Source organism: Oryctolagus cuniculus, chromosome 15 (assembly GCF_964237555.1).
Source record: "Oryctolagus cuniculus chromosome 15, mOryCun1.1, whole genome shotgun sequence".
Classification (NCBI taxonomy): domain Eukaryota; kingdom Metazoa; phylum Chordata; class Mammalia; order Lagomorpha; family Leporidae; genus Oryctolagus; species Oryctolagus cuniculus.
In genome coordinates, this window is record NC_091446.1 from 55,897,824 (window position 1) to 55,923,221 (window position 25,398).

The window sequence follows — 25,398 nt, forward strand, 5'->3', positions numbered from 1 at the left end:
AAAAATCCACAGGTGTTCAAGTCCCTTATATAAAATGGCATAGTCTTTGCATATAAACTACACACAGCCTCTAAATACTTTTTTCAGCTTAATATTTTTTTGAGATAACACATTATCAATTTATATGGTAGTCAAAGGCTTACTGGCTCTACTGAATGAAGAGTTCAACCAGTAAAAACTGAAAAAACCATAATCCAGCAGGAAAGTGCTTTGTCACCTCAAGATGACTTAAAGCACAAGAAAAAAAGTCTGTGTGTTCAATACAGATGTAGTTTATTTTTTCAGATATTTTCAGTCAGCAGTTGTTTCCTTGAATGTAAAACCTGCAAACACAGAGGTGTCCACCATCAGTCAATTATGAACTTAGAAAAAAAAATTTGCTATATAATTCAAGGGATGCAAAGTCACAAGATTTACCTACTGTACACTGTTTGTCAGGGAAGATGTGTTCTGCCAAAACTAGGGAATAATCCACAAAAATGGAAACTGGTTAGCAAGCACAGAAGGAAGATGTTAGGAATTCCCACAGAGAATGCTATGCAGCACATCTGAGTGCAGCCAGTCAAAATCAGATGGGATGGATCAAAACCACCAGGAGGAATGTCTCAGGGGAACTGTCTATTAGGTGTCATTCTGTGCAAGGATGAGAGAGCATGTGCTGTGCCCAGTCAGAAAACACACCAGCTACAGACGGCTGGTACCAAGGCACTTGCACATCAGCCTTGGGCATCTTTAAAAATATTGGAGACAAGGTAAAGAGGGAGAGAGTAGGCATACTAAGCAAATGAGAAAGGGGGAGGGGGAAAGAAGTATAGTCATTAACTGGGAAAACAACAAAAGTTATATAAGAAAGGCAATATAATGACAGAGTGGGCTCAGCAGTAAACAGCATTTACCTTATAAGAATGAGAACACAGACTAAGGATTTAACAACTGTGATTGTCTGTGTTGGGAGGATGGAGGAAGAGAAGGAGGTGGTGGGGGAACTAAAATTTTCACTTGGTGGATTAGGAAAAGTGGGGCTTAATGTGGCTGCATCTGCACGGAATGAGGATGAGAAGGACTGAAGCTTTGTTGCCTTTTATTCGATATAAAATTTAGTATTGTTGGACTTTACAAACCAAGTGCAGGTATTTATTTACACTGCAGGAAGCTACTGTCCGAATTTTTCATACTCTAGAGCACTATTCAACATGATTGTATGTGGAAAAATTGAAAATTAAATTTTAACTTGAAAAATTACTTAGACATTTTACAACACTGTTTTAGAAACTATAGAAGCACACAAATCCCTTTTTCCCTCCTCACTTTAACATTTGTTTTTTTTTTTTAAAGATTTATTTATTTATTTATTTATTTGAAAGGCAGAGTACACAGAGAGAGGGAGAGAGAGAGAGAGAGAGAGAGATATCTTCCATCTGTTGATTCACTCCCAAGATGGCCACAATGGCCAGCGCTGGACCAGGCAGCACCAACAACCAGGAGCGTCTCCTAGGTCTCCCATGTGGCTGTCAAGGGCTCAAACACTTGGGCCATCTTCTGCAGCTTTTCCCAGGCTATTAACAGGGAACTGAATTGGAAGTGAAGTAGCCAGGACACAAACCAGCACCCATATGGGATGTTGTAATCACAGACAATGGCTTGATCCTCTACACCACAATACCAGCCTCTAATTTTAACACTTAAGTTTAGTTTTAGTCCTTCTGGTCAGTGAGGTACTTTTTTACATAATGTAACTTATTTGTGGGGCTTATTTTATTTTGACTGTGTCTCCTATGCCAAATCTTGTATGTGGGGCATCAGCTTTCTGCACTCTGTCCGTCATCCTCATTGCCTCGTTTATTTTAATTTCATACTTTGCTTGTACTGCTATTTAGCATCCTACATTTCATAACCAGATATCCAACATCTTTTTCTTTAGTGCCTACTTATATATGTGGTAGGTGCTGGGGATGCAGCACTGAACCAGTTAGATATGGCCCCTACTCTCTGACTACTGTCTGGCTGGAGCTGATGTTGACCGACAGAAAATTTTATCTCATCTTTGGTTACCATGAGCCATCCATCACTCCCTGTTATTAAAACCTGCATTCTCTCTAAGGGAAACACTTCTGTACAAAATGTTATAAAAGCTGTCCTATTTCTTTTTTCTTTTTTGATTTGTTGTTACATTTATAAGTTTTTAATGCCTGAAAACCACCTCACTACCCCCAAAGGCAGGAAGTAGAGGGCATAAAATCATCTAAGTCACCACTGCAAAACAAGTAGAAAAACATCCCATAATAGGAAATCATTTAGAAACTGTCCCCAGTTGTGTGTGATGTAGTGATTCCTTTATCAACAAAATCCCTTTACATAGAAGGTAACCTTCACTGGTGTTCATCATGAGTACAGGAAGCTTGGAGACTCCATCGTGTAGTCTACAAGGTCACTTCAAAAGGTTAATGAAAAGTGGAACTAAAAGATTAAGTGTGTTTAGCTACCCAAAAAATTCTGAAGCCCATGTGCACTTTTCTCATAGGACTCATTTCCCATGAAGTTGTTGAAGAGTCCTCATACTTTATTCATTAGAAAATTAGAAATAGTTATTAAGTTTGCTGAACACAACATAATGCTGACATCGTTTGCCTCGAGTTACACTGTTTGTTTTAAAGTTGGCAAAATTAGTTTCATCTGTAGATGTAAAAAAAATCACTGAAGCACACATTTCATACTGAAGAGTAAATTGAAACTGAAATAGGAAATAGATCAAGTTTAAGGAGAAACTACAGCAAAACCAACAGTATGATTTGAGAATTGTTTTAATTGTATTAAATATATAGTTTGTTAAAAATACCTTTCAGGCTAAAATTTCTTGGACTCTTAATAGCAATAGCGAGTGGCTCCCAGGCTGAACCACCTAAGCATGTTAAAGATGACAGTAGGCAAAGGAAGCTAATCAGAGCATCTACTACATTGGAAAGCCATTTTCTGAACATAGTGCTCAGTTCTGTGACCTCATTACCAGGCATCTGTTGGCAAGGTCAGTATACAAGTGTATTTCTGGCTGAGCAAAGCATAAACATACGAAGGATCCTTAAGGATTTTGCTGAGGATGCTCATCCACGTGAGAGCTGTGGCCGGCCTGGGCGCAGGTGAGCAGCCCCACTGCCCGGTGAAGCTCAGTGAAGACAAGTGCCGCTCGCTGTGTTAGCCGGCTGTGCGAAATCCTCCCAGGAGCCTTTCCTCCTGGATTCTTTACCAGATACAAAAACAGTCAGCTTAGCAGGACTTAGAACTTCACAGGTAGAGGTCCTGAAAACTTACTGACTTTAAATGATCCTAATTGGGCCAGAAGTCCTGACACCTTGCTGTTTTGTTTTTTCCTTTGTGATTGGAGGCTATTCAAGCCACTTAACATATTCACTTAAAAAGGGAACATATGTCCAGAGATGGGAGAAAAAGGCAACCTGGGGAAGCAGAATGGTGTAATGATCAAATTCTATAGCAGTGGAGTTAAATCTGGATTTTTTAGTCTTGGTTCTGTCACTAACTAATTAGTCATGGGATTTGGGGCAAATCATCTGCATTGAATCCTCCAAGAAATCATTTTCCCACCTGTAAAACAGAGGTGAAATCTGGCTTCTAAAACCCTTTATACATCTAAAACAGTGATTCTGACTGGGAAAGGGTTTCCCACCCCCTCCCCACCAGGGGACATTTCTGATTGTCGCTAATTGGGTCTGGGAGACTGGCCACTGCTGTCTAGTGGGTGCAGGCCAGGAATGCTGCTTAATATCCTGCAAAGCACAGGATGGGTCTCCACACAAAGAGAACCACCAGCCCCAAAATGGTAATACTGTTAAGGTTGAAAAAAAGGGGACAGGCACTGTAGCAGATAAAGCCACCACCTGCAGTGCCGGCACCCCATATGGGCACCAGTTCGAGTTCCGGCTGTTCCACTTGTGATCCAGCTCTCTGCTGTGGCCTGGGAAAGCAGTGGAAGATGGCCCAAGTGCTTGGGCCCCTGCACTCACGTGGGAGACCCAGAAGAAGCTCTTGGCTTTGGATCGGCATAGTTCCAGCCATTGCGGCCATTTGGGGAGTGAACCAGCAGATAGAAGACCTTTCTCTCTCTCGGCCTTTCCTCTCTCTGTGTATCTCTGACTTTCAAATAAATAAATAAATAAAACCTTTTTTTTAAAAAGAAAAGGATATGTAAACATATATAGGTAGTTTGGGTGATAGGTTACAGATAGTTTTTATTTCCTTTTTTTAATCTTTCTGTGTTAAACATTCTTCAGTAACCATGTATTACTCCAGTCTTAAAAATACTAAAATATATAACAATGCAAATGCAGTCAGCTCCATTCTGGACTTGATCTGATTAATTGCTAAATGTCCAGAGGGAAAAGGGATTTCACTAAAAACTGAGAACTCATCTCATCTGCAATTATAATGTAACATGTCAAGGATCAACAAAACAGAGCTTACTGGCTATTCATTATTGATTGTTATAATAAGAATTATTCTGTAAGAGAATACTTTGTGCTTGTAAGATTATAAAGCCTTACTGATTATATGTTTTTATATTCTTAATAAAAATGTGACAATAAACAGGTTAAAGGTTTACACAAAGGTGCTGATTAATACAATAGATTCCTTTTATTTAACACAAAATACAGAGATTTTGATCCAGTGTTATTCAGGAAATGAAGTACTTAAACAAAAGCAGAATTATTTGAGTGTAAAATGAGAATTAGCCTTCCATGTAGGATCCCTTTTTACAGATGCTGACCATGCACTCAGATAGTTGAGTGGACATTCAAATGTGCTGGTGTGGGTAGATGTAAAACAAGCTCTGTGTGAGGACATAGCTGGTAATGGCTTCTCAGCTGAAGAACCCTCAGGGCTTATGTGTGTTAGTCTGGGCCCAGCCCTCCTGCCTGCTCAGTCCATCCAGTCATCTCAGTTTCTTCAATGGACATTTGAATCCACCCAAATCCAAACCCTGAGGATTTTGAGCCAGCTGATTCATAGTTAGGAACACTTCTGCTAATGATGATCTGTTTCGATGTAAATTATTCTGTAGAATATTTAATTACTTTGAATTAGTATTCTCATCATAATCTTTCTGTTACTTTGTCTTTGGGTTTTTAGAATCAATTTTAATATGCACAGTGTATACACTTCTTGCATCTAAGATGCTGGGATGGGTAGTAACACCCCCTTTCTATCCTTTTGATCAAGACTACTGTGTCTGTCATATTTTCTCCCTCAGACTAGAACATTGCCTCACTCTTTTTTTTTTTTTAGATTTATTTATTTTATTTGAAAGGCTGAGTTACAGAGTGGCTGAAGCAGAGAGAGAGAGAGAGAGAGAGAGAGAGGTTTTCCATCCGTGGGTTCACTCCTCAAATGGCCCCAGTGGCCAAAGCTGTGCCAATGAGAAACCAGGAACCAGGAGCTTCCTCCGGGTCTCCCACATGGGTGCAGGGGCCCAAGGTATGGCCCTGGGCTTTTCCAGGCCATATCAGAGAGCTGGAATGGAAGTGGAGCAGCCAGAACTTGAACTGGTGCCCATGGGGATGCCGGCACTGCAGGCAGCAGCTTCACCCACTATGCCACAGCACCAGCCCCCCTCATTTATATTTTTGGTTTGATATCATACAAATCAAAAAAATTACTGGGGCCAACGCTGTGGCATAGTAGGTGAAGCAACTGCCAGTAGTGCTGCATCCCATATGGGCGCCAGTTCAAGTCCCAGCTGCTCCACTTCTTACCCAACTCCCTGCTATGGCCTGGGAAAGCAATGGAAGATGGTCCAAGGGCTTGGGCCGCTGTACCCACAAGGAAGACCTGGAAGAAGCTCCTGGCTCCTGGCTTTGGATTGGCCCAGCTTTGGCCATTGTGGCCATTTGAGGAGTAAACCAGCAGATGGAAGATCTACCTTCTTATCTGACTCTGTCTCTTCTTCTCTGTAACTCTGACTTTCAAATAAATGAATCTTAAAAGAAAATACATAAAGAAAGTATTATTAATTCAAACCAAACTTTAATACCATTTGACACTGTAATTGACATGTGTGACATGACTACAGTGCCCTGTTGTGCCCTCAAAGTAAAAAACCATTTTTTGTAAAGGTGTTTATTTTATTTTACTTGAAAGGCAAAGTTACAACACAATGCTGGCCCTAAAACTGTTTTCTTTAAATGATAATAAAGGATTAGATGCAGGAAACATGAGTAAGAAATGAATCAGAAGCGTTCATAAATACTACAAATACTACAGTATTACAATTAAAACCTTAATTAAACCATCGATGACTAATTTTATAATATTGAAGAAATTTTTTAGAAAAATAACTCATTCCATCTACCTAAACATTGTACTATTTTAATTTTTGTCTATTTTCCCCTGTCTACTAATAACCATACTGCATTCTTAGAACTATTTCATATGAGGGCCGGCGCCGCGGCTCACTAGGCTAATCCTCCGCCTTGCGGCACCGGCACACCGGGTTCTAGTCCCGGGCGGGCACCGGATTCTGTCCCGGTTGCCCCTCTTCCAGGCCAGCTCTCTGCTGTGGCCAGGGAGTGCAGTGGAGGATGGCCCAAGTGCTTGGGCCCTGCACCCCATGGGAGACCAGGAGAAGCACCTGGCTCCCGCCATCGGATCAGCTCGGTGCGCCGGCCGCAGCGCGCCGGCCGCGGTGGCCATTGGAGGGTGAACCAACGGCAAAGGAAGACCTTTCTCTCTGTCTCTCTCTCTCACTGTCCACTCTGTCTGAAAAAATAAAAATAAAAAATAAAAAAAAGAACTATTTCATACGTATGATTTTGAATTCTAGGGTGGAGAGAAGGTATTGCTACTCACATTGTGTAGCAAATATAATTCTTTTATTAGTGGACTTTTGTGCTGAAGATATAAAAACTAAAAGGAAAAAATTGTCCTTTAGATAAGATTTTTTTATAGCTCTCCTTTAAGTGGTTGCATTGAGTATTTATAATTTATATAATGTTTTTGAAGTTTACAGTACTTTGCTAATTCTCATATTAGTTCTATTCTAGGCCCATTAAAAAAATCCAGTGGAAAATCCAGTTTTCAAGGTGATAATGATAATGCCCGTTGAAGTATTGAAGGGGGAGGCTCTTCAAAGATGATTGCCGTCCCCTTTGCTTTTCCCAGCATGTGGCTTTCCTTGAAGCTTTGAGAGCATTGATAATTCTAAACTATTGATAATAAGAATAAGGATGGTGACTCAAGAGCTTAATTAAAACTCAGCATGAAAGTAGATCACCCAGATACCTCAGGGTAATCTAAATTGGAAGCAGATCTCTAGTTGATGGTGTGGTCTACCTGTAGATACATGCATGACCATACCTGTAGTTTGCTGCTGCACTTCTGCAATAAAACTTCAGTGTTTACGTGAAAACACCTGCTCTATATGGAGAACTCTTTAGCAGTTGAAAATAATAAAAAAGAAGAAGGAAGAGAAGTGCTTTTACTTATAATGTTTTTAGTATCAGCACCATACCAGATGTACCCAGAGAATAAAAGAAGTGTAAGGTTTGTCCCTCTCTAGTTTCTTAAATTCTTGCTCTGGAGGCAAAATATATGTAGCCCAACAATAGATATAATAGTGAAATGTGGGTTCATGTATCTGATAACATCCTAAGAAATGTGTTGATTATGCTTGTTAAAGGTATCAGAGTTTGTGGATGATATGAGAGATCTTAAAAAAAAATTCATGGAAAATGCATATCATGAAAAACTGTGCACAGATTCCAAATTTTTTTTGCATTAATAAAAATTATAATTTTTAAAATAAAATTTTAAAATAAAAATAAAAGTGTTGTGGCACAGTAGGTTAAGTTGCCCCTTGTGCCTGGCTCAAGTCCCAGCTACTCTGAGCTTCTGATCCTGCTTCCTGATAATGTGCCTGGGAGATAGCAGATGCTGGCTCAAGTATTTGGGTCCCTACCACCCACATGGGAAACTCAGATGGAGTTCCTGGCTCCTGGCTTGGGCCTAGACTAACTCCAGCTTTTGCGAACATTTGGTGAATAAACTAGAGAATATAAGATCTCTCTCTCTCTCTCTCTCCCCCTCTCCCTCTCTGTGTCATTCTTTCAAGTGAATATTTTAATTTGAATTTTATTTTTTTAATATTTATTTATTTATTTATTTGAAAGTCAGAATTACACACAGAGAGAAGGAGAGGCAGAGAGAGAGAGAGAAAGAAGTCTTCCATCTGCTGGTTCATTCCCCAGTCGGCCGCAATGGCCGGAGCTGTGCCAATCTGAAGCCAGGAGCAAGGAACTTCCTCTAGGTCTCCCACGCAGGTGCAAGTTGGGCCACCTTCTACTGCTTTCTCAGGCCATAGCAGGGAGCTGGATCAGAAGGGGAGCAGCTGGGACTCAAACCAAGGCCCATATGGGATGCCAACACTACAGACGGCGGCTTTACCTGCTATGCCACAGCGCTGGCCCCTAAATTAAATTTTTAAAATTACCCTTTAATTCCACTTTCTGTGAACTTTTTGAAGTTTCTTCATATAATCATAAAGGTAAACAGACTCAGTGATTTTTGATGAGAGTTTGTATTCCTAAATGTCCTTCCTTGGGTTCATGGATGTGCATGCCATTTGCCTCCTGTGAGGCAGTAGGCAAATGTCCAGACTGCTGAGAGGACCAGAATCTCAGAGGTGAGGTGAAGAATATGGCAGTTCTGAGAAAACAAGGCATCTGTTTCAGATGAGCACAGGTCTCTTCCTGCTGGTTTGTCTCTGAAGTCTTCTGCAAACCAATCTATTCAATTAGTAAATGATACCCGATAATGAAGAAGCAAGGAGAATGAACAAAACTTTCCCAGGAATGTTTTTAAATGTGTATGATACAATTATTTTTATTGAAGATACATACTCTTTAAAAATTCCTTATCACAATTCAAAAAATAAGGTAGAAATACAAAGCTCCAGCAAGGCATTAGGAATGGCGTTGCTTTTATCACAGGACATTGGCCTAGAGTACGTACTGAGTCAAGACCATTTTGTTCAGTGTGAAATACAGGTTAGCAGTGATTCCTGAATATCTGCAACACCTTTGACTTTGAAATGTAAAGATGAACCATTATGGATGAGTTTCTATGGTAACTTTATAACTCAAGACTCTCATAACTTCACATGTGTGAAAAGAAGAAATAATAAGTGTAAAAAAACCTTCAGAAGAATTTTTAATGCACCTATAAATAAGAAATGAGTCATCTATATGCTATGCAAATTTAAAGTGGATAACTTTAGAAATTATTTTTTCTACAAAGCTTTATACTAGCAGAAAATGTAGTTGTATCTGAGAAGTTCAGAAAATGTCCCTTTTGGAGCTGTGTGATGATGAAAATCAATGAACTTTCTGCAACAATCCAGATGTTCTGTTATCTGCCCTGTCCAGTACAGTAGTCACTAGCCACATGCAATATTTAAAATATGGCCAGTGCAGATCAGGAATTGAATTCTTTTTTTTTAAGGAGTTGTTTATTTATTTGAAAGGCACAGTTACAGAGAAGCAGAGTCAGAGAGAGAGAGGGAGGTCTTCCATCTGCTGGTTCACTCCCCAGATGGCCACAATGGCCAGAGCTGCGCCGATCAGAGAGAGAGAGGGGGGTCCCAGATGCCGCAACAGCTGGAGCTGCACCAATTCAGAGCCAGGAGCTTCTCCTGGGTCTCCCACATGGGGGCAGGGGCCCAAGCACTTGAGCCATCTTCTACTGCCTTCCCAGGCCATAGCAGAGAGCTGGATCGGAAGTGGAGCAGCTGCGACTGGAACCGGCAGCACCCACGTAGGATGCCAGCACTGCAGCGACAGCTTTACCCGCTACACCAGAGCGCCAACCCTGGGAATTGAATTGCTTATTTAATTTTTATTAGCTGAAACTTAAAAACTGGAAGATCTGACTTTGATTGGTTTAACTATAAAGATATTAAGTGCTTTAAAGAATATATATATTTACTTGATTCATATTATGAAAAAAATGTGCATGCATTTCAAAACATCTTGCATCAAAATAAACTTACATTTTAATGCTTTTTTCCACAAATATTTTGAAATATTTCTCATGTGTGAATGTTCATTGTATAAATCTTTCAACTTTTCTGAAAATCCCATAGTAAAATGTTCTGGCATGATATTAATGTCACAAGAGGTTATTATGTTTCATAATAAGATGTTTTAACATTTATAATGTTGAATGTAAGTGTATTAAATATGTTAAAGTATTTTTCCCTTAGTTTTATCACTTCTCTGTCAAATAGAGCCAAGGTGCTATAACTGAACGTTTAAGAAGTTTCAGTATGCATGACCTAACAGCTATCCACGGTGACGAGCCTGTGGGACAGAGACCGTATCAGCCTCTCCCAGAAGGAAAAAAGAAGAGTAAAGCAGGCCCCAGTGAATCAGGAGGTGTGCTCATTTGTTTAATCTATGCATACTTTCATAATGGGACCTGGGGGTCATGATGGTTCTAGCATAATCTATTGTGACTCCTGGAATTTGAGCATACAGGATTTACTTTTATGCTTATATTTTTGAGTTTTACATTTAACTGTATTTTTAAGTGACATTTTATTTGAAAGGCAGGGTTAGAGAAGAAGAGAGAGAGACAGAATATCTTCCATCCATTGGTTCACTCCCCCAAAATGGCTGCAATGGCCATGGCTAGGCCAGGCCAAAACTAGGACCCAGGAACCCTAGGTGGATCTCCCACGTGGGGTCACAAGGACCTAAGCCCTTGGGCCATCTTCTGCTGCTTTCCCAGGTGTTTTAAGAGGGAGCAGAGTCAGAAATGGAGCAGCTGGGACTCAAACTGGCTGCGCACATGGGATGCCGGCATCACAGGTAGCAGCTTAACCCACTGCACCAAAATGCTGCACCCTGTTCTTTTTCTTTAAATGAGGTTAGTAATTGGCTTTTGCTGGGCCTAAGACCATCTAGCTAAGAAAGTGGCAGTGGCCTCTTGTGTTGCTACCAGTTGTTGGATACTGTGGGTATCTACGGTCACCACCACCTCCTTACCACCAGCAGTAGTGCTGACCTGTGATCAGTGCTCTTTCTGCACAAACTGTATACTGACATCTAAGCAGTATTACAGTTAAAACACTCTCTACCGTAAAGGCTGTGAACAAAATGAGGATATTGACTCATAAGATAAAAAGTTTGAAGCAGGAGATGAAAGATGACTCAGTTTGAAAACAGGATTATTTCAGTGGAAACTATTTTGAAATTACATATTCTAGTTCAAGAGCTAACTTGTGGACACATTCTCTATGAATTATGAGCTTGCCATAGTTGATACACACTGAAACCTCCGTAAACTATTGTGTCTTAGAAACATACACCTAAATAAGACAGTTTGTTAGTCAGTTTGTCTTAGCAAGGATAAGAACTGAGATCTTCAGGATTTTCCTTATAAAAGTAAGGCCATAAGAGACAGGGTTATTTGATCTTTTCTCTTAAAAAGTAGAAGTTTTGGGGGATTGAGGGAGAGAAATATGGTTTTCTTCTTAGAATTATATCTATGAAATAAATCTGTTCTCTTTATATTGATAAAATTTTTAAGTATTATGCAATAGATTAAAAAGGAAGTTTTGAAGTCAATGGAAAGTCATCCTTCATAACTGAAACTAGTCTGAAAAAATAAAATAACACTCCCTCCTTAAAATGAAAAAATAATGAACTTTCTTCCAAGTTCTCCTACAAATGAATAACTTTACAATGTTGTTGACTATTACCTAAAAAGTAGCAACTAAGCATTAACCATTGATCAGGATGGTGATGCCTTTAAGAAGGTAGAACCACTGAACTTAGAATTGTGAGCCTTATTAATATATTAATAATCCAAAAGCAGTTTTTAATACAGATATTTTATGTGCTTAAAATTAAATATTGATTTTAATTATAGGATATGATATATATATTATAATTTGTAGATTTAGACAAGATAATCTGACTCCTTTATCAGCAGCTTATCCATAATATACTTTAGAATTTCTTGAGAATTATATTCAGTTATCTAAGTGAAGAAGATTATGAATATGAAAACCTATAATATTTTTTATGCTGTTTACCCTTTAAAATTCTGTGACTAAAATATTTTAAGAACTTGAGGCGCTGTTTAGTTCTTAAATTTCAAGCCGTGAAATTAAAATAACTTTAAGATTTATAAAAATGTAGAGTAAGATGTAGCAATAAAAGAAAGTCATAAAATAGAAATTATAATATGCATCACTTTTCTCAAGTTCCAAGTTTGTACAGAATAGCTTATACTCTGAGCTTTGCTTCCCTGAGGACAGAAAATCTGACCAGAACTTTCTCTTAAGACAATATTGGTTGTTGGTTTTTTTTTTTTAAGATTTTTTTTGTTTTAAAAACAAAGAGGGAGAAACAGACAACAACAAGATCATTCATCTGCTCATCCACTCCACATGGCCAGGCCAAAACCAGGAGCATAGAACTCTATCCAGATCTCCTACTGGAGTTGACAGGGGCCCAGGTACTTGGGCCATCTTCCACTGCCTTCCCAGGCACATTAGTAGGGAGCTGGATTGGAAGTGGAACAGCAGGGACTTGAACCAAAGCTCATTCATATGGGGTACTGACATTGCAGGTGGCAACTTAACCCACTGCGCCACAATACCAGCCACTGTCAATATTGTTAATAAAGAAGTATGGTTCTAAGACTGGAAGAGGTGAAGAGACAGTAATAATAATCATGATGGTTTCAAATCCAGGTGTACATGGAAATTTCTCACATGAGAAAGGTGGCCTTTCAGACTATTTGGACAAAGGCAGACTATTTAATAAATGAGAAGACTTACAAGGTAGAGAAAATGAAATTGCACCTCAGCCTCAAGCCTTAGATCAAAGTAAATTCTTTAAGTGTTAAGATTTAAATGTAAGAAGCTAAACCATGTAATGGGACATTCCTTTGTATATTTTTATAATCTTAGGAATTATAAACTCTCTTAAGCATAACATCAGAATGAGAAAACATAACCAAAGGTTTGAGAGATTTTTCTACATTAAAAAAATATAAACATAGTATATAGGGGGAAAACACCAAAAAAAAAGATAAGCTACAAACTGTCAAACATATTCCCATTATATTCATATTAGAAGCAAAGCATTGCAATTTTCAGCAATGCAGGAATGCTTAGAAACCAATTATTGTCAATTCTACCAAAGAATTCAACTGACCAAGAAATACTTGAAGATTTTCAGCTTCAGGTAGTCCAAAGAAATAATAAATAGTAGGAATGATAATTTTTTTGCTCACCATATTAGCAAAAAAAAACAACAACAACAACCAAAAAACACCTTTTTTTATTTGTGTTCTCTGTGTCAGTAACCGTTATCTATTGCTACATAGCAAACCACCCCAAAACAGTAGGTTAAAACATTCACAGTCATTAATTTTATTTATGTGTCTGGGGTTGACTGGACTCAACAAAGCAGTTCTTGCTCGGGATCTCACGCAGCTGAAGCTGAAGGTGTGATCTCAGAGAAGAGCTCACACGTCTGGTGTCTGACCTGCAAGGGGTCTAACAGCTGGTGGCTGGAGTGGCTGAGACCAGAGCAACGTCTCTCCACATGGTCACTCTGAGTGGTAGCAGCGCAACGGGAGAAGCTGGCAAAGGTCCTGCAGCGTCACGTCGACCACATTTCTGTAGTAATTTGTTGAGACAGGTACAAAGGCCTGTGAGATTTAAGGGAAGGTGGAGTCAGAGTTGGAGGACATGTTTTAACACCACCACAGCAAGCGTGTTGGGGCGCACACTCTCATGTACATTTTTATGAGTCCTTTGGAACAGTCCTTTGGAGTGATAATCTGGCAGTGATCATCCACATTTATTCCTTCTAACTCACCAGGAAACTTCTAGGAATGTATCACGAGGAAATAATCAGTCAAGTATTCAAAGATTATGTACAAACATGTACTTCTTATTGTTAATAGCAACAAATATTGAAGCAAACTAAGGTCCAAGATAAATGAGCAAGCATTTGTCCAAGCAAAAGGTGACTTATTCGGCTGGAAAAATAATGTCAGTCTACGCTTAGGTCATGAAAGTGTATCCAGATTGTGCAGGGAAAACAAAAACAAAAACAGTATGGTGTGCTATAATCCTGTATGGGAGATGCATGAAAAGAGTTGCTATAAGGAAAATTATGTGTTAAACACACACACACACACATTATGTCTGGAAAGACATTACTGGCCAGCGCTGTGCCTCAATAGGCTAATCCTCCGCCTTGCGGTGCCGGCACATCGGGTTCTAGTCCCGGTCGGGGCGCCAGATTCTGTCCCGGTTGCCCCTCTTCCAGGCCAGCTCTCTGCTGTGGCCAGGGAGTGCAGTGGAGGATGGCCCAAATGCTTGGGCCCTGCACCCCATGGGAGACCAGGAGAAGTACCTGGCTCCTGCCATCGGATCAGTGCGGTGCACCGGCTGCAGCGCGCTGGCCGCAGCAGCCATTGGAGGGTGAACCAACGGTAAAGGAAGACCTTTCTCTCTGTCTCTCTCTCTCACTGTCCACTCTGCCTGTCAAAAAAAAAAAAAAGATAGTCCCGGTCGGGGCGCCGGATTCTGTCCCGGTTGCCCCTCTTCCAGGCCAGCTCTCTGCTATGGCCAGGGAGTGCAGTGGAGGATGGCCCAGGTGCTTGGGCCCTGCACCCCATGGGAGACCAGGAAAAGCACCCGGATCCTGGCTCCTGCCATCGGATCAGCACGGTGCGCCGGCTGCAGCGGCGGCCATTGGAGGGTGAACCAACGGCAAAGGAAGACCTTTCTCTCTCTGTCTCTCTCTCTCACTGTCCACTCTGCCTGTCAAAAAATAAAAATAAAAAAAAATAAAAAAAAAAAAAGACAAAGACATTACTAAAATGTTCCCAGCATACTTTGAGGTAAGATTTTTAGTGTTTTTGTTTTTTTAAGTAATGTAGGAGTGGGTGTTTGGCACAGCAGTTAAGTCAGCACTTGGGACTTTTGCATCCCATATGGGAGTGCCTGATTCAAGTCCAGTCCTAGCTCCTCTTCTTACGATCCAGCTTGCTAAAGACACGTCCTTGAAGGCAGCAGGTGATACTCGAATGCTTGGGTTCTGCAGCCCTGGCTTTGGCATGGCCCAACCCTGGCTGTCCTAGGCATGTGCGGAGTGAACCAGTGCATGAAAAGATATCCCCTCCACCCCCCACCTTTCAAATAAAATGAAAATAGTTTTAAAAAGTCTATTAAATTCAAAAATAAAATAATACTGTTTATTTTGAAAAATAATTGTAATCTTTTTCAGTTTCAATTTATATAGAAATATATATTCTAATGAAGATATTGTCTTTGACTCTAGTGTCTTGTCTGTTTGATGCAGGGATTGCTTTAATAAGTAAATTCAATTTGTCAATTTGATCTCATGATAAAGCCCGAATTCAGCTACTTTCTCCATCCCCACTCCATGGGCTCCCATCAGTTCTGACCTGCCGTACTGCAGCAGCCTCTCTACCCAGGCTCCCTGCCTTTAGGCTCATCCATTTTTAATTCTTTCTCCAAAGTGAAAGAAGAATATAACAGGACCCAAGTCTAATTGTGTTGCCCTTCTGCTTCAAGTACTTGAGTGCCTCCCACCCGGCTGCTTTCTGATGAAGGATGTTGGCTCCCCAGGCGCCTCTCCCACTCCATCATGTGCTAGCTCTGTAGAATCAGGAGTCTGTCCAGATTTAGTTCAGTCACCACTTCCTACAAGGCTTATAACCCAACCCCCTTACCCAAGACCTAGGCACGGTTAATTACCTTGCTGTATGCTCCTATAGTACCTCCTCCTTATCTTCTGTTTATAGCATGTGTTACAGCATCATAGTGCTTCTTAGAGTCTATTTCCTCCATTGGACTATAAGTTTCTTGATTGGAAACCTTCTTGTCTTTTTCACCATTGTATCCCAGTAATTTAGCACAGTACCTGATATGCAGTAGAATTTTAAAAATACTCGTGGAATAATGAATCTATCCATACATAGCTTTTCTGGAACTACAGTAAGGTACTTTTAAGCTGAAATTAGGAAAGAAGGAAAGAAGAAGATGTAAAATCACCCTGTGAATAAAATTCCAATTGCTGTTATACAAAATGAGAGGCAATTAATATAGCAAGGACTATGTTTGTTGAACTGTAGTCTTAGCCTACATGAGTAGTCTTCAAAAAAACTATTATTTCTTATTTTTTCATTTTATTTGAAAGGCAGAGAGAGAGAGATTTCCATCTGCTAGTTCACTTTCCGAACACTTGCCATGGCTGGATCTGGGCCAGGCCAAAGACAGGAGCCTAAAACCCAATCTGTGCCTCCTACATGGTGGCAGGGATCCAAGTACTTGGGCCATCAGTTGTTGCCTCCCAGGGTGCACATTAGCAGAAAGCTGGATCAGGACTCAAACCTTAACTGTCATGCCAAAATCTTGCCCCTGAGAGTAAAAAAAAAAAAAGAAAGAAAGAAAGGAATCATGGTTGCTTCCTTTCTGATCCTTGCTTTGCCTTGATTCTGTGCTTCAGCATATTAGGATCAGGAATATGTATTATGTAAGCAACAACCATAGGGGAAAAAAAATCTAGAAATGACAACTGAAAAACTATTCTTTTTGTTTATTTTCCTGCATTATGGGAGAAACAATTTTTAAATAAAAAATTGGCAAATAAAAAAGGAGAAAATGAAGAAGCTTAAAAGTACCTAAAACTCTACTTCCATGAAACATAGCAGTTTCATTTTTTGCTTTTCCTGTCTTTTTCTGTGTGTACATTTGTTTTCCCACTTCACAGTGCCCTGGGAGTGCTTCTTTAGGCTTGGGACCCATTGCCCTCTAATGGCCACCCTGGCCTCCTGGCATTCGTTCGTCCAAGCAGCTGAGCTCCCTCACTGCCCTGACCCTCTGCACACGCTTCTCTGCTACCTAGAACCTTAAACCAGCACTGCAGGAAAACAAAGGATTGTGGTCTAAATGGTGGCAGATTCTACTTCCAAACCCTTCCTAATTCCTAGCCTCGAAGTCTGGCAATACAAAACTATACTTGCCTAGTGCCATTTAAAGTTCATATTCGTGTCAGAATAAGATGCTTATTAGCAGTGCTTTTGTGGCTTGTTTAGTGAGTCCCAAGTTATTTGTGTCCTGAGAGAGCAGATGGACAAACATGTATTGGTAACATTTTCTTCACATGCATGCAGTCCATCCTTTGCCTTTTCCTGAGTCTGGAAGCCCCTTCTGGTTTTTCTTCCCCTGAAGATTTAAGTATTTATGCTCTTTATCCTTATAAAAGCAGAATTTGAGACTTCATGGGGCCTAGTAGCCTCATCCCTGTCTTTATAACCTACCGAGTACTCTGGCTGCCTTAGACAGGCCTCTCCTGTGCTCTCTCTGGGAGCCTTTTGCAGTGGAACTCAGTGTTGGCCCCACCATCAGCCTAGCATCCACCAGGGACCTTAGAAGTAGACATTTGCAGCCCTACTCTAGGCCTTCTGAATCAGAAACTCCTGGGCTGGTGCCCAGCAATCTGTGTATTAACAACAGTTAAGGCAGTTTAAGAACATCTTTACCTTGGGGAAGGGAGAGTTCTTGTCCCTGGGTGCAGCCTCAGAGTGCTGTCGGACTTCTCGACAATAACCAGCCAGACTGCCAGGATGTTTGCATTTTGGCCAATGGTGGTAGGTTATTGTAGCTACATCTAACAACCTGTTAGCACACCCACATGATCTCTCACTAACCATCTGATGCTGGCTGTTTTTTCTAACACTTGTCGTTATAGCCTGTGGTGTTTCTAATTACTGTAGCCTGTCTGGCTGGATTTTATCTCGGCAGCTGCAACAGAGCTGGTCTGATGTCCGCATCACCTACCCCATGAACTTGTCTTGCCCAAGGTTCTAGCCTGTTTGGGTCTTCCTTCACTCCTTAAGTTCATCCTGCCATCCCCACTCTTGACAGAACATGTGGCATGTGACCTAAGTAAAGGCAAAAGTGCAAATGACAAAGACACACAAAGGCTTGGGTTGTTTAGAATTCCTGAAAAGGAGAAATGGTGGGAAGAGACTGTTGACCATGCAGTCATCCCTCAGTATCCATGAGGGATTGGTTCAGGAGCCCCAACCCTTGCTCCTCAGGACACCAGAATCTGCAGGTGCTCAATTCTCTCCTCTAAAAATGGTACAGCACTTGAATATAACCTGTGCACATCCTCCAGTGTACTTGAGATCACCTCTAGATTACTGGTGATAGCTAACACAATGTAAATACTATAGAAATGGTTGTTATTCTGTACTGGTTAGGAACTAATTACAAGGGGAAAAAATGTACCCATTCAATACAGACAGTTTTCCCCCAGATATTCTCAGTCCAAAGTTGGTTGAATTCACAGATGTGGAACTCACATATAGAGAACTCATGGGTACCAAGGACATGACTACACGCCTGTTTAAATTCTCTGGTTTTTGAACAAGACGAATGTGTTATCTACTCAAAAGTAAGTTAATTTTTAATCATTCTGAAAAATGCATAGTGAAAATAAGGATGGTCAGAGAGCTTCCTGGAGGGAAAGAGTTTCAAGCTTCCTCTGGCAGATCACAGGGACAAAGATTACTAATGAGTGGCAGCAGGGAACACAGTGCAGATGAGAGAGGATATCGGCAGATGCCAGCCAGGCAGAGAATGGCCAGCACCGACTGGTGTGCCTTTACCAAGACACGCTGTTTTTGATCTCTTGTTTAGGCTACGGAATTCCACTGAAAGACAGAGAGGAGAAGACAGATGAAGAGGCGGATGGGACATATTCAGATGATGAGATGTTAACACATAAAGGGCTTCGAAGATCACAGAGCATGAAGTCTGTGAAAACCGTCAAAGGCCGCAAGGAGGTCAGTCAAGTGTAGAGTCGCTTTCCTAATGACTGGCATTAAGGGATCTTCCTGCTGGTTATCGTTTAGGGTATACATTTTCCACAAATGAAGGACTGGGCTTGTGAGACAGCAGTTACAGGAAAATTCTTCTTTCAGATCAGATGTGTTAGAATACCTGGAGATTCTGAGAATGGTAAATCTATGTCTTCCACTATAACAACAGAATGGCTTTTACCACATTAGCTTAATCACATGATTGTCATGAATAGCCTGTGGTGACTCTGCAGAAATGAGGAAAGCCACAAGAAAATTAGCTATACAGTTTTGCTTTCGATCAACTCTCCATGAAAATAAAAAAAGAGTAAAAGTTGATCCGTAATAGTATATTGTCTTTGTGCCCAGAAAACAGTGGAAGACAGTGAATGGGCTCAGATCTTTATGATCAATAGTCCTTCACACTGTAGTAAGCAACACATAGAAAATAGTGTTTCTGTTATTAGTAGTAACTTGGGGCATATATCTGATATTGTACTGACTATATTTATAGAAGTAGTGCTGTATTATATACACTTATAGCATAATTGATTCTCTATATCAGAAAGGTTAAAATTGCTATATATGAGTTATTAAGTCTAGTCTTAAAAAGTAATCATGTAATTCTTATTAATAACATATTTCTCTCTTCAGATGCGGTATGGGTCACTAAAATATAAAGTGAAGAAGAGACCACAGGTGTATTTTTAGCCGTGTACACTTCGGATATCTCAAGACAAACAATACTTATAAATCGACTTCATTTTCTAACATATATTCAGGATTTACACATTGAAATAATTTTTTAAATTATGAGAGTGATAGGATTTACTTTTGTGAATTGAAAGAATTTTTATTTCTCTAACAATACTTCCAAATACTGACTACTAAAGGTAGTTAAGCAAGGTTTATTAACATATGTGTCAGAAGTGATAGAAAGTCATGTTATCTGTTTGCAAGTTCGTCAGCAGCCTTGAGTGCCTGGGATAGGAGATGAAACATACACCCACAGTATACTTGAAGAGTCTCTTTTATGGATCAGGATACTTCAGCCTTTGTGGTATTGTATTGTTTACCTCCATTTATATTCTATCACATGAGGATAATAATTAAATGGGCCTCTGATCTGGCAGTGATATAATAAGGACATAATGTAAAATAATAAGGTTTTATATATAGTCTTTTAAGTTTTTCTTTTTATAGTACTTTCTAGTTTTTCTAGCATCTGAAAGTTTTTGAAACAGATATTTGAAAACCAGGTATCTACATAGCACTTTTCTTCTAACTACTTTTGCACATTTGAAAATTGTTTACTTATTTTACAACTGTACATATACTTTAAACTTTATTGACACTGTCTTTGTTGTTGTTTGTCATATTCCGACATGACACATTTTTGCTTTGAATTACATCATCTCTTTTCCTGTGGGTTTCATTTGGTAGATTCACTGAATTTTAATAATATAAAAATATAGCTGAAATTTAACTGTTTTTAATTATCTTCTTTACAAATGAGAAGTTATTTCAAACATTAACCAATTTTCCATAGTTAGTGCAGCATACTTGAACTTAGCAGATTTTTTGTAGACACTGATTAGATTTTCAGCTTTTAAAAATGGTGGCTTTTGTGAATACATTCACAGAAAGAACACTAAGGTCTTTACCAATTCATAAAATTATCCAACAGCCAATGTACTCACAAGCTTAGCAGTGATATGTGCTGCTGGTTTACAGACTCTGGCATTGACTGAAATCATTTGAATCTCCTGGCTAAGATAAGTTCCTAAAGATGAGTGCCAATACAAAATACCAATGTTATTAATCCTACATAGTAGAAGTTATTAGAAAAAGTACCATTTTGAGTGATTGGATTCTCAGGCTTTTTCAGGTTATACTAATAAAGTTATTAATTAGGAATCCTAAGTCAGTATATATTTTGGTGATGGTTTTAGTGATCAGTAATCAAATTTGCATTTAACTATGCTTATATAATTTATATAATTTGCTTGACCTACTTCTTTGTCAAAAAGAAAAAAACAGTGAGAGTTATGAGATAATTAATTTCTTTCACCTCTTAAGAAAGAAATCCATGGGGCCGGCGCTGTGGCAGAGTGGATAAAGCCACTGCCTGCAGTGCCAGCATCCCCTATGGGTGCTGGTTCAAGTCCCAGCTGCTCCACTTCCGATCCGGCTCCCTGCTATGGCCTAGAAAAGCAGTAGAAGATGGCCCAAGTCCCTGGGACCCTGCACCCATGTGGGAGCCCTGGAGGAAGCTCCTGGCTCCTGGCTTCTGATCAGCACAGCTCCAGCCATTGCAGTTATCTAGGGAGTGAACCAAAGGATGGAAGACTCTCTCTCTCTCTCTCTCTCTCTCTCTCTCTCTCTTTCTCTCTGTGTCTGCCTCTGCCTCTTGAGTAAATAAAAATAAATCTTTAAAAAAAGAAAGAAAGAAAGAAAGAAATCCAGTTGGTAAAGTGTATTTAGGACCATCTCAAAGTATTGGCAAGAACAAAATGTTTACTCAGAAGTACCTTTGCATGATTTATACATAGTCTGTTCACACTAATCCTAAAATATTTTCTAATCTCACATTCTTGATGTACTTGACCCTCCATATCCATGGGTCTGCATCCACAAAGTCAACTAACTATAGAACAAACCTGAATAGCTGTGTACCACATACGTACAGACATGTTTCTTGTCATTGTACCCTAAAGAACACATCCTAACAACTGTTGACATAGCACTTATACTTCATCAGATGTTATAAGTAATCTAAAAATGATTTAAAGGATTTATATGAGGGACTTGAGCATTCACAGAATTTGATATCCATGGGGGTTAGGTATAGGGAGATGGATCCTGGAACCAATTTTCCCAGTTTATCAAGGGAAGCTGTATAACATAGTACCAAGTAAAAATTCACCCAGTGTTTTTCTCCCAAAGTTTAACTTTCTATGAATGTCTCCATCTACTTTACCTTGACTAATTTTTAGCCTCCTAGTTCCTTGAAGCAGTCTTTAATTTCTGTTCAAAATTCCTTTGATTTCTAATTACAAACTGTTGGAAGGCAGTTTTGTCTATATTGCTGGTACTAGACTTCTCAGTATAAATGCTACAATGTGCTTGCATTGCCTAAGCAAAGGGCAGTGTCATCTCAAATTGCCTTAACAAGGCACAAGTGACTTTCTATCAGGAACATTATCTTTGGGGGCCGATTTGTACCACTTTATCTTTTTCAAGTCTAATCTCAGTATTAAACCTATTTAAAAAAAAAAAAAACAAAAACAAAAACAAAAAACTCCCACTTTCCTAAATGAGATTAATTATTTATTCCTCTACACTTGTAAAATCAAAGTGCTTGATCAAAGACCACACCAGTCTCAGAGATAATGCAAGTCCCTGTGTGTGATTGTACTCCCTCACACCTACCACACTGCCTCTAATATTTCTATTGTGAAATCCTCACACACAGCCTACATCATCTTTCTCTTCTGTCATTTCTTTTCTCTCCTTTTCTCATTTCTTTAATTTTGGTTCTTTACATGTGTTTTAGCATGCCCTTTTCTTTGAACTTTGTATGTTAAGATTATATATTTTTGTTTCCTTTCAGGTAGAGCAGGCCTCTTTTTGTTTCTCTGCTTGTAAGTCTGCTGATTTTTAAAGAGGTAAATGTTATCCGTAGACCACAGTGCCTTGCTTCCCTTTGCTGCTACTTGGGGTATGGGCATTAGATGCATAGGATACTCTTGGTAGCTGTTCAAGTTTATCCACAAATTTTAGCCAGTGTTTAATTTTACTACACATTTATTCAACTTGTTCATTAATACTTAACTATTTCCAGAGTTTGTTCTGGAATAAGGATTAACTTACTCTGTTTGCAATGTTTTTTTCGTCTAATACATAAGGAGCCAGAAATAAGCTTACTGCCAAGTAATTAATTTTGTAAACCCACCTAGGCTCTACATAAGATCCCCTAAACACACCTCACTATATATGTGTGTGTGTTTGGCTAAAAACTGATACTACCAGCATTACTGAATATAAATACTTGACCACGCTGATTGATGGATGGAACAAAATTGAAGTGTTTTCAGGGATCTTATTCCATGTGTCACCACCAAAGATTTCTACAGTGTTACAAAGTTTGTAAATATACCAAATTTCTGAAAAACATTGGTTAAATAAATATTTTCTTAGTTTTTTTTTCCTTCTTTTTATTTTAATAACAGAGTTTGTGTTTTTGGAAAATGCTTGAAATTTTATGATGTTAAAAATGTAATATCATTAATATGAATAATTTGTATTTAATTGGAAGGGACAAAATTTTCATTTGAGTATCTTTTATCAGGGAAATTTAAGGAGTTAAAATATGTATTTAAATCAGTTTTCTATGGTTTCTCTGATTCATTTGTGAAGCAATTAGGTAAATTTTGAGATCATTATTTTCACAGTATGCACGATATATTTCTTAGTAAATGTTTAATATTAAAGCTTTCTGAAGGGAAAGTACAGCTTTTTTCCCCTAAATGTTTTTAAGGCTTAACCCATTAGTGGTATCATACAGATTTAATTAACTGTATTATTATTATTATTAACTTTCTTTTAGACATTGACCAAAACTTAACATTTTCTCATCTAACACCTTTTAAATCTATGTACTTTAATAGTTAAATAATGTTACACAATTTTGATCTCTTTGTAAAGGTTATATTTAAGCTCAATTTGAGAGTAATTTTACAAACATGTTTTTTGAAAACTGTAATATAAAATAAACAGGTTTTATTAGTGGCAATTTGTATTTTTTTTTCTATCAGAGTACATATGGTAGATTCCCTGAATTGGTATTATTTATTACTAAGTATGTCTTGATTAAATAATGGACTATATATATATATGCACTCTTAAGATTACAAGCAACAGAGCAGAATATTAAAATCATACACATTCTGAAATACTCATCCATAGGATGCTACACAAGAAACACTAAATAAGGTTACATGTGAATATTAGAAGGGAAGAGAGGAAAGACAACACTGAAACCCTAGCCATCAGTTGGGATTGGGTAGCTGTCTCAGGCATAAAATGTAACACAAAATGCAGATTTATGTATCCTGGAAATGTTCTGGGATTCCATCTGTTTTAAAGTCAGACGTCTGTCTGCCTCACATTTAAGCTTTAGAGAGAAATCCTATGTTTTAGGAAAGTTTCTTTGTGTTACTTCATTATGAAATATAATGTGTGTGAATGTGTTTCCAAATAGCATTTTAAATGCAGCTATATTTTTACCATCAGGTATACCCTTGTGATGATCCAAAGAGGTCAGAAATTTAAATAAAGAATGCAATGACTCCATGAACAGCAGCATTTTTTCTTTCACCATTTCATTCTCTGTTTAAGTGGTTTGCTGTTCTTGAAAAAAAAAAAAAGATTCATGGAACAAAAATCATGTCAGAGGCTGATTCATTGTTCCCTGGAAAACATTCTGCCCATCAATATTCTGGCCTTGAAACACTCTCCTTCCTTATGGTCTAGGGATAGAAATGTTTTTAAATTGCTTTTTATAAGATGATGCTTTGAATTGAACATTTAAAGCAGAGGACTGATAATTGTCTTAAGTGTAGATTGCAAAAGGACTGTGTTCAACAAAAGCAGGAAAGTCACCATGTTTACACTCATTTATGACGATCCAAATTAAGAAAAGGGGGAAAGGATGGTATTTCAGTGTGGACATCAAAGTAGCTTCGTCTGTTTGTCATTCAGAACTCTCCATTGTTTGCCTGCGTGGTACACTAGTACTGTTATGTTTCTGCACAGTGCCTATATCTGAGCAGGACAGCATAACAATTAATGAGAGGAAAATAATTCTTTCTTTTAGAACAATGAATTCACTATTCCCAAATCAGTGTTTGGATTATTTGAATATTATTTATCCTGGGATTTTTTTTTCTGTGTTATTGAATAATTCATTTGATTGTCTGAGAGCAGATTTTCTTTTTAATCCTTGATTCCCTTCTTTGCCTCTTAATATCCAAAACATTAGTAAATCCTTTTGGCTCTCCGCAAAATATATCCTGAATTTGACCATTTCACGCACATTCCCTATAATGTCTTCAGTTCAAACCATCACCACCTGGAGTAATCAGAGCAATCAGTTTTACTGAAAGCAGAATTTCTTGAAGCCTTATTACATTCTTAGTAGCTTTGCAGATTTTTCAAGGTGACTTTTAAGTTAAATTTTTTTCTATTTACATATTTTCATGTCATTTGAAAGAGAGACAGCTGCAACTGACACTACACCCAACAACCACTCCCATGGCGACTTTTAACCTTGAGTCCCTTGGGACTGTCAGTTTCTTATGTCTGCAACTGGTACCTTTAGGGCATACTTACAAAATGAGAGAAGCTTGTAGGGAGAGAAGGGAGGAGCAGATATTTGTGCATATAAGCTTTGGAAAAGAAGTTTTCCTCTTT

The 25,398-nt window shown here is 38.8% G+C and overlaps 1 protein-coding gene and 1 long non-coding RNA gene across 3 annotated transcripts in view; one reads left to right on the forward strand and one right to left on the reverse strand.

Moving 5' to 3' along the window:
• Positions 1–23,719, forward strand: part of REEP3 (receptor accessory protein 3) — a 96,416-nt gene extending 72,697 nt beyond the window's left edge. For both annotated transcript variants that reach the window (XM_008270080.4, XM_070057729.1), the window contains 3 exons: positions 10,289–10,436; positions 18,764–18,909; positions 19,579–23,719. In XM_008270080.4, the coding sequence (XP_008268302.2) occupies positions 10,289–10,436; positions 18,764–18,909; positions 19,579–19,635 (351 nt within the window). In that variant the 3' untranslated portion in view covers positions 19,636–23,719. The remainder of the gene's footprint in view (positions 1–10,288; positions 10,437–18,763; positions 18,910–19,578) is intronic.
• On the reverse strand, positions 13,423–18,767 carry LOC127484135 (uncharacterized). The gene is made up of 2 exons (XR_007910895.2): positions 15,812–18,767; positions 13,423–13,728 (listed from the first exon to the last, which is right to left on the reverse strand). It is a non-coding gene; the product is annotated as an uncharacterized lncRNA (long non-coding RNA).
• Positions 23,720–25,398: the final 1,679 nt, after the last annotated feature.